Source organism: Hermetia illucens, chromosome 3, assembly GCF_905115235.1.
Source record: "Hermetia illucens chromosome 3, iHerIll2.2.curated.20191125, whole genome shotgun sequence".
In the NCBI taxonomy this organism is placed as follows: Eukaryota; Metazoa; Arthropoda; class Insecta; order Diptera; family Stratiomyidae; genus Hermetia; species Hermetia illucens.
Window position 1 is genome coordinate 14,670,319 of NC_051851.1, and position 9,943 is coordinate 14,680,261.

The following is a 9,943-nucleotide window of genomic DNA, read 5'->3' on the forward strand; positions in this document are numbered from 1 at the left end:
TTTGTAAATAAAAAATTGTTGTTTTTCTCCTTTATTCCTGTCGTTGTTCACCACTACCCTAGATTCGCTGGTGGTGACTAGCAAACAGCATAGCTACTACTCGCTACCTCTCAAATATGCAAATCTGCTTTGAAAACTTTCTATGATTTATTCCCCGAAGGGATTTCTCTCAGAATAATTTCATCGAATCGTTCCATTTCATCTCGATCTCGTTCCCAATGATTTCAATTTCTCTTCTACCTAATTGAAATGACAACAAATCAAGTCGAATTCGCGCAATCGTTCGATAAGAGAAGCTCAGGCGGGGTTGAAAGTATTCGCTATTTATAAGCAAGCTGAGATCGGGGGAACCCAGTCTGCTCTAGAAGTTCGGCAAACCGTAAGTTACAGTAGGAATTCGGTGCCCAGCAGAGGGAATTCTAGTTTTCCCTGTTTAACAATAATTGCGCTCTGATAAGCCTTTAATTGGATTATATCGAAAGTTTGTGTATACGCGGTAAGTGAAGGTGCTAAGGATCCTCTGAGATCAAGTGCATAGTTAATGTCGTATTGATAACAATAGGAACAAATGATGGAGCATTCACTGTGGGGTTGTGTCGTTTGCTTCGAGTGGCGGTGGTCAGATGTTGTTAGCACCTCCAAATTTGTTTGCGCAGTATTCACTCCAACAAAGTATATACGCATAGATACTAATTTAACTAGAAACAAAGACGCCATTTAGTGATAATGTCTGAATGGTCCATGAGGTCAAGCTGATTTGGTACCGCATCTGATAACAAAGAAGCTTGCGGGTCAGTCGACGGTCCCTGCTATTTTTGGCAACTTCCTTCCTTGTCTACGAGTCGCTCGAATATGTACGTGATCAGTCGCAACTGTTCAATGTTAAAACATTTTGCTTTGTCAGCACCGCAAAACAGAGTTCGAAGACTTCATTCAAAGCATATATTTATCTATCATTGTAGCTGTAATGCTATTGCACGATCATTCATTCTTGATTATGAAAGCTGAAAGTGTGGAATCCACTCGAATACGAGGTGAATCTTTAACACGATATCGTTATCTATAAGAATATACGTCGCGAAACATGGTTCTAGTGGATACTATCGGGACTATGAAGAGTGTTCATTATGCATTGAACAATTGTGTGAGAATACATTAAATGCCGGTTGTAAATATTTAATGGTCTAGCGTTAGAAAATTATGCTCACTGGAGCCACTCACTTTTAAGTTGACTTGTTCACACCTTAAATTATAATAAAAAAATCCCGACATTGTTTGTGCACAGACTAAGATTGATTGTGAAAGCATCTGGAGAGCAAGTTTACTTTTATCAATATGCATTGAATCAAATCAATGGGAATTACGCACACAGAGTACCAGACTGAAATTGGAATAGGTAGGTAAACAGATAGGTATTAGCGGCCGCTATGCTGTGGTGCACCGTTTTGATGCCATAAACTCCTAAGACCGTGACTGCTGTTATGAGAGCAAGGAGGGAGAGTCCAGCCGGCTTAGATCTTCAAAGCCAACCCATAGCATTCACGAAGGAAAGCAGCTCTCCCACCCTGCAGCTAGAAATCTCTCTGAGGTCCTCAAGAATGGTTTATCCAGTGCCCGTAGCCTGATTCTAGCTAGAACTGGGCAATCGCAGAGGAAGTACTTGAGGGGGGGGGGGGGGCACCGACTGTATCCGCCGAAGTACTGCCAAAGGCGGAGCCCCGACTGACCAATCCGTTAGCCCGCTCATTCCCCTTTATGCTCCCATGCCCGGGAACCCACAGGAGGGTGACCTCGAGTGTGCCGCCCAGACTGTTCAGCGCGTTTCTGCACTGCTCCACCAGCCTGAAGGATGTCGTCGCTCTATACAAGGCTTTAGTGGCCGTTTGGCTGTCGGTCAGAATGGCTATGCTACGCTTGAGGGTCGGATCATGATCCAGTATCGCCAGTACTTTTGCTTGGAATACACTAGCGAAACTTGGGAGACCATAAGACTCAGATGCACTGTGTGTATTCGAGAAAACCTCCGCACCGAGTCCACAGACCATCTTTGGTCCATCGGTGAAGAATACTGTGTCATAACCTTGCAACATGCCGCCGGTCTTCCACTCTGCCGTTGTCAGAAAGTCCACAACAAAGTTTCTCGTAAAGTTCAGCTTGGGTGTGGCATAGTCCGTGGGGAATGTTCAGATTTACCAAGGTACTTGGTGTAGGACGTTACTGTGACCGTAGGACTTCGCTGCCCAGCATCTGGACTCACGTAGTCTGACAGCACTGCACGCTATAACGTATTTAATGTAGAGGTCTAGGGGGAGGAGATGCAGGAGTACATTGAGAGCATCTGCCGGGCAGTAGTACCTGCACACGCGGTTTTTTGAATGCTATTAAACTTCATCCTATTGTATTTTTTGCTCAAAGCCTGCCACCATACAATAGAGCTGTACATTAGGATCGGACGCACTACAGCGGTGTACAGCCAGAGAACCATATTCGGCCGGAGACCCCATTTCTTTGCAAAGGTTCTTTTGCAGGCATAGAAGGCTATACAGACCTTCTTAACCCTCAGTTCTATGTTCAATCTCCAATTTAGCTTTGGATCCAGAATTACACCCAGATACTTTACATTAGAGGAAAGAACCAATGTTTGTTCATTCAGCCGTGGTAGGTGGAATTCAGGTATCCTTGTATTGGTGGTGAGTAGCATCAGTTCTGTTTTGATTGGGTTTATTCCGAGTCCGCATCTTGCGGCCCACAGGCACACCTTTCGCAACGCTCCTTCCATGATGTCGCTCATAATGGACAAAAACATCCCTGACACTAATATCACCAAGTCGTCGGCATACGCCACCGCCTTCACCCCGCTGCTGTCCAATGTTCGTAAAATTTCGTCCATTACTTTTAACCAGAGCACCGGAGAGATGGCGCCACCCTGGGGCGTGCCTCTGTTCACAGCTCTGGTCAAGTGGTTGCCTCCCAGATCCGACTGGATTATCCTGGTACTTAGCTTGGCAATAATCCAATGCGTAAGATACCCCTCCAATCCAATACTGGTCACACTGTGTGGATGTCCTTAAGATGACGACTCATGACCGCGCCGGTCCGCTTCGGTATGAAAACCACGCGCCCCCAGGACTGTGATACGTATCCTAAAGAAATGCAGTTCCGGCAAATCTCAACATGCCACGGCGCAACCCTTTCCTGCTGTTTCTGTAGCATTATGGCATTATGCCATTTGGGCCTGGAGATTTATATGCGGAGGAGCTGTTTATAGCCCAGCCGATCTTATGCTCGGTAATTACATATTTGATAGTCTCGCACAGCTGGGGTGGCCCTCCAAACAAGGTTCTGACTCATAGTCCTCCTCGCTGGCGGGAAAGTGCGTTTGAACCAGCACCTCCAAGTTTTCACTAGAAGATTCCGTCCAGGAGCCTTCCGGCTTTTTAAGAAGGATGAGCTCTTATGTTCCTTGAACAAAATCTTACTGAGCTCCGCGGATTCACTGGTGTTTTCGATGTTCTGACAATAGTCCAACCAAGACCGCCTCTTGGTGGTCCTGATAGTCAACTTGTACTTCTTCAGGCAGTCCTTGTATGGCTGCCAATATTTACGCCTGCAGCACATGCTGAAGGTTTCCCTGGTAAGCTTCCTGAGGCAGGAGAGATTTTCATTACAATACGGTGGCAGTGTCTTCTTGCTGTATTTAGCAGGGCACGAGACTTTAAAGGCGGTATCGAATGCCTTTTCCAGAGCCTCGACCTTTGACTGCAGTTCGTCTGTGGTGCCAATCTTGCCAATTTGTGCACCGGAGAGTTTGTTCTTAATTACTTGACCAAACTCCAAAGAATAACTCACTTCTCTCGTTGCGTTCCGAGCTGCCCCAAAGCGTATGCCTTGCATTGACGTCGTAGCCTATCAACAGGTTGGCCGTCTTTATTGCTATGGCTCTAACGGAGCTGATCGATCGTGAACCATGTAAGCCGACGAAATATATTCGTTCTTTGCCCATGCCTGCTCCAGTTCGACTACAGCTAGGTCGCTGGAACTCAGGTCTGGAAACAGAAAAGCGTGCAGATTATTCTGCACTTTGTCTGACCATCGCAGATACTGGGGACAGGTAGAATGATCACCTGAGTTGACTGGAGTTAAGCCCGAGGTAGAGCTGTCCTAAAATTAGTCCGGTTATGAAAGGTCATTGTTCAAACGACAAGAAAAAAATATGAAAGCTGGTTGTCAGCTGATGACTTATGGTTTCCTAAATGACTGCGCGTGAGCCTCTCAATCTCGTTGCCTTGGATTCGAATACCGGTCGTCATGGATGTTTGTATTCGTGTTTGTGCTTGAATCGCAAACGTGAGCTTATAACTTGCATAGCATTAAGTGTGATGATAATGAAAGTGAAACAGAATCTCACTGAAAAATACAACCATAAGAACACAGAAACTGTGTGGTTCCTTACTTCACAAGGAGTGTACAGAAAATATCGTTGATTTTTTATTTTTTTATTTAATTTAGATAGACCATGATAGATCACCGGCCTTTTCTACTTATGCTGCTCGTGCAGAGTGCCATTGGCTATATAGCCATCAACAGAAACAATTTGGCTGTGGTGTTCGCAGATAGGGCTCCAGTAAACGGCCCACCAACTGACCATGCAAAAGTTGCCAGAACATTAGTACACAAAGCAAATTGGGCAGCAACTGGTACTATTTCCACGAACCAAGTCATCGAAGGATATCCCATGGTTAATATAATTTCGATAGCGGACAGTGGAAAGGGCGAGAAATCTACGGGGCACATCTATTACTATTTAACTGATTTGGATTACACCGCAAATGATATTAAAGTATGAGACCATAACATACTCCTACATATATCAGAAAATAGAGAGTTTTTTTTTTTTTAATTTTAGGCGGAGAATAAAATCACATTTATGATTTCTGAAGATCAGGATTTATCTTGTACTAAAAGTAGTACGGATCCTATGGAGCCAACCTGTGCACGAGTTATCATTTCTGGGAAAGTTATTGCGGTAACGATTCATTAAAAAACATTTGGAACTGATTTAAATGAAAATATTCCTGTGTAGCTCAATAATTCCACAGAGGAATATAAAAAGGCAAAAGCTGCGTTCATCAGTCGCCATCCAGCAGCTAATCGATGGATTCAAGGTAGGTTTGGATTCGTGATTACCAAAGTAGACTCTCTGCCTTAAAAATAAGCATAAAGTTTTTTATGACAAAATAATAGATTAATCTGCTCTGTTGACATATGAAAAAATAGAACGCTCAATTATTCATTACAATTTTTTAAAGATTGAATACTGACAAAGCCACTGGGACTGGGAAAAACCAGTAGAGATTAAACGCCTGGTGATGTCACTGTTACTGGGTCATTTGAATTTAACCTTTGTCAAGTTAAAATTAAATAAATTAATGTGATTCTTCGGTATCACAAGCGATTTGCACATCCAAGCCTGAAAATTATGGATTTATTGTACATTAGCGAGAGTACAATTGATGTATGTTAACCACAAGTCATCGGGTTATTGGCGTTTCTCGTAGTGCAATGTAACGTCACATATCAAGCCACGAAATTCAGCGTTGTCGTACGTTTTATTAAATTGTTCTACAAAAAGATTTTCTTCATTACTATTGAAAGCAAGGCCTATAGGAGACTATGGCGCCAGACTCGGCATACCTTACAATTCCCATTGCCGAAGCTGTGGAGGAGAGGGGGAAACTTACAAGCACTTCCTTTGCGATTGCTCAGCATTAGTCAAATTCAAGCTACTGATACTAGGTAAACCATTCTTTGAGGACTTCAGAGATATCCCTAGCTGCAGGGTGGGAGAGCTACTTTCTTTCGTGAATGCTTCGGGCTGGCCCTAGAGACCTGAGCCGGCTGGACTCTACCTCCATGCTCTCATAACAGCAGTCATGGTCTTAAGAGTTTGTGGCATCAAAGCGGCGTACATACGAATTGTGCCCACAAGTGTTCTGTAGGATTTAAATCCAGGCTCTCAGATGGATAAGAATTTTTTTGACATTATATAGGACCCATTCCTTAATGACCGTGGCTGTGTATTTTAGATCATGGTCATGAACTAACTCTATATCAGATGACAAGCCCAATATACTTAGCTGGCATATGCTGCCTTAGTAGTAGGTTTTCTTGTACTACAGGGTGCGTACAGTAAAACTAATTAGCTTTTAGTTTGAACATGAATGAATGATCCTTCACGAATTTTATACACAACATTAACTTATTATATATTGATAAATTCGTTCAATAAAATTTCCATTAGCTGTAATAACCTCCTCGATCCGGGTCCGGAAACGATTGCATGCCCGAATCAAATGCTCCTTGTTCATATTGACAAAAACGGTATTAATTGCAGCCTTCAGAGAAGAAATAATGTTATGAGGATGTTTGTTGGTTTCATGGTCAACTACGCCCCATATGTAATAATCCAGAGGATTAAGGTCTGGGGAGCTTAGCGGCCATAAGTTCGGTGTTATGTAGTCATGGAAATTTTCAGCCATCCAATCTTGTGTCGCCATCGCTTTGTGTGAAGCAGCAGAGTCTTGTTGAAAAATGTATGGCTTGGCATGACATGTCCTTTGTTGCTCACAACACCCAAAACCATAACAGTAGCTGGAGACTTCGTGTGCATGACAACAGGAACCTCTGTAGGATTGTAACAGAGCAATCTGTCATTTCTGCGGTTGGCCTTTTGGTCTTGGTCAAATTTTTTTCATCAGAAAAAAACCATAACATCTCAGGCGCTTCAATGATCATTTGCACTTTTTGAATAAATTTTGCAGATCGGACAGTGTAAGAACATAATCGGCCTGGAACTGTCTGAGCATTCAGACACCGCATGGCCGCCATTCGCCTTAGGGACCAAATGAAGTGGATAGGACCACCAGCTATTGAAAGGTCTGCAGATACCTTGTTTCAAACTGGAAGAAACTACTTTAAGTAATGCATCTACCGAGGCCTTGTTCTGCAGGTCCACCAACAGCCCTTAGTGACACAGGAAGTGAATATGGGGATGCTAATTTCTGCCAGAACGAAATGCCACGAAAACGTTCGGCGTAGTCCGAGACTCACGTTCACTCGCCTATAGCCATAGGTGAGGATGGGAGAGGAGTTCGCGGTAGTCAGGCGTAAGTTTTGCGGTATTAGAATATTTGGACAAAGTACAGGGAGAACCCAGCGCCCGTGTTGACCAGAAAGCAACGTCTGCTTATGGAGTCAAATATTGTAAGGCGACGAGGTACTGCGCTTTGGGTAGTCGTCGCCGAAGCCCCCAGCAAGCCTAATTCTTTGTTGCGTTAAACGTGCATCCGGTGGTACAGCAAATCGTCGAGGCCGATGAGGAGAAGCAGACTTCGCCCGTGATCGTGATCGAGATCTACCTCCCGAATTCAAAGTACCCAAAGCACAACGACACTGGCGACGTGTCGTCACCATAGCGGAATTTAAATTTAAATTTAATTTAAATGAGTGAAATCAATAAAAAATAAAATGATCGAATTGAAATAAAAAGAAAGAAATGAAATGAAAAATCATCATCATTACCAACGGCGCAACAACCGGTATCCAGTCTAAGGCTGCCTTGATAAGGAACGCTAGACATCCCGGTTTTGCGCCGAAGTCCACCAAGTCGATATCCCTAAAAGCTTTCTGGCGTCCTGACCAACGCCATCGCTCCATCTCAGGCAGGGTCTGCCCCGTCTTCTTTTTCTACCATAGATATTGCCCTTATAGACTTTCCGGGCTGTTGAGCCAGATTTTATCCACAACCTGACGGTCATGGTATCGCTCATAGATTTCGTCATTATGTAGGCTACGGAATCGTCCATCCTCATGTAGGGATCCAAAAATTTTTCAGAGGATTCTTCTCTCGAACGAGAGGATGGACGATTCCGTAGCCTACACAATGACGAAATCTATGAGCGATACCATGACCGTCCGGTTGTGGATAAAATCCGGCTCAATAGGTTACGGTGGGCGGGTCACTTAATCCGTATGGATGAGGATGATCCCACCTGGAAAGTCTATAAGGGCAATATCTATGGTAGAAAAAGAAGACGAGGCAGACCCTGCCTAAGATGGAGAGATGGCGTGGGCCAGGACGCCAGACAGCTTTTAGGGATATCGAATTGGTGGACCTTGGCGCAAAACCGGGATGTCTGGAGTTTCTTATTAAGGCGGGCCTAGACCGGATACTGGTTGTTGCGCCGTTGATGATGATGATGATGATGATAATATTTAATAATTAACGCTTTTGAGTCACAGGAAAATTGCTTATTGTCCTTTTTCGTTAAATAATTCATTTAAAAATATTATCTGGATTTCCAGATATTTGACATCAAAGTGTATTGCAGTAACTGTCCAACTTTTTAATTGGTTGACTGTATGTCGTTAGTTGGGAACAAATAGTGGCCTTTCTGCAGTTATAACTAGAAATTATGCCCAATTAGGATTTCATCACTTATGTTTGATTTTCAAGGTTTGGTAGTGAGGGACCCTTTGGAAGGTATTTCTTTCACCCTTGCGGCACACTGCTTCGACAGCCAGTGAAAGATGCGCTTCCTGACTGGAGAGCTGGTGTACAGTGTTACACCTAATGGTCCCACAAGGCGCCCCCGTAGTTTCTGAAGAATTAATCTCAGTGAGTGGAAGAAACTGATGATCGTTAAAGTTCTAGAAAAGTGCACCTGTCTTGAGTACTACACCCAGAGGGGGGTTTGCGTATCCTCTGCTCTTTTAAATACAGCAGCTAAATTAACCATGGAGCACGTCAAAGAATACCTGAAGACCTCAATTGAGATTAGTTTCGATTATTAGTATCGATTATATCAACATCATTATGCGACAATGTGCACAGTTTTGATCCTCGGCTCTGTATAGGAGACGGAGGGGAGCACCCTGGCTTGAGATCATTTCAAATGAAGAAATTCGCCGGTATATAGGTCAGATACCGAATGTGTTTATCAAGTGAACAGTGAATAGGTCACACATTCAGAGAGAGTCGACCTAGAGCTACGTGGCTCAGAGCAGTAGAGGGAAGTCTTGAAGGGAGTTGAAGTACATTACCAGAAAATGGCAGTGATAGCCAGTAGGTGTGCTTGGCGCGCTAAGCCACCAGGATTTATGGCGACCATGTAATCTTACCCAATACTCGAACAAGAAACACTGATTTGAATTTACAAAAAAATGACATTAAAAGCAGATGTGGAGGGCATTATGGATATCTACTGCGTTATTTGGAAGGCTACCAAAACGTATAACCCAATTACCTGCGTAATTTCCTTATACGAGTAGGCGGACCATAAACTTAATTTTGGGCTCAACTCCATTTTTTACTATTTCACAAATGAATAAATTTCTCATCCTCTTATTTGTAATCACTATCCCTTGGTATCCTCGTGAGCCTCACGATCATATCTCATTTTACTTATTTCTAACTTTTGGTTAAAATCGTTTCCTTTTATTTTATTTACAGTTCATAGTTTCTTCCTATGCACCGTTGATATATTGAACATTTTCGTATTGGACTGGTACGGTGGACCACATAAAGTTAGCCCCGAAGATTATTACAAGGTTCCCTCAGAATAGGACCCTTAGTTATTCGTTATAAAGTGATAGCAATTTGATATCAATAAAATATAAATGGCTGCAAGAAATTAACATGTATTTACTTTTTACATAATAAAATTGAAAAAAAAACAAACAGAATTCTTAAATTGCACTTTTCAGATAGAAAGGCTCAGCTCGCGGCTTGATATCCAGCTATTTATTAGTGCTCTTGATGCGCTTCCGGCGCAAATCTGGCTTTTTCAATGTCAGCATGTTTCGTACCGACATGTCATAAACCGATTATAGAGGTACTATCGGTGTAGACGACGCCGTAATTCTAGCCTCGGGAAAAAAATCA

The 9,943-nt window shown here is 43.1% G+C and overlaps 1 protein-coding gene across 3 annotated transcripts; it reads left to right on the forward strand.

Annotated features, from left to right (window-relative positions):
* Window positions 1-243: 243 nt before the first annotated feature.
* Window positions 244-9,696, forward strand: LOC119652816 (protein CREG1-like). Of its 3 annotated transcripts, none has more exons than XM_038057142.1 (5): window positions 244-379; window positions 4,510-4,840; window positions 4,907-5,026; window positions 5,084-5,165; window positions 9,512-9,696. In XM_038057142.1, exons 2-5 carry the CDS (start codon window positions 4,517-4,519, stop codon window positions 9,622-9,624), a joined length of 639 nt encoding a protein of 212 aa, XP_037913070.1. In that variant the 5' UTR covers window positions 244-379; window positions 4,510-4,516; the 3' UTR covers window positions 9,625-9,696. The 3 variants fall into 3 exon arrangements, with proteins under 3 accessions (XP_037913070.1, XP_037913068.1, XP_037913069.1); XM_038057140.1 differs by having other exon boundaries at window positions 338-496; XM_038057141.1 differs by having other exon boundaries at window positions 340-496; window positions 4,514-4,840.
* The last annotated feature ends 247 nt before the right edge of the window (window positions 9,697-9,943 follow it).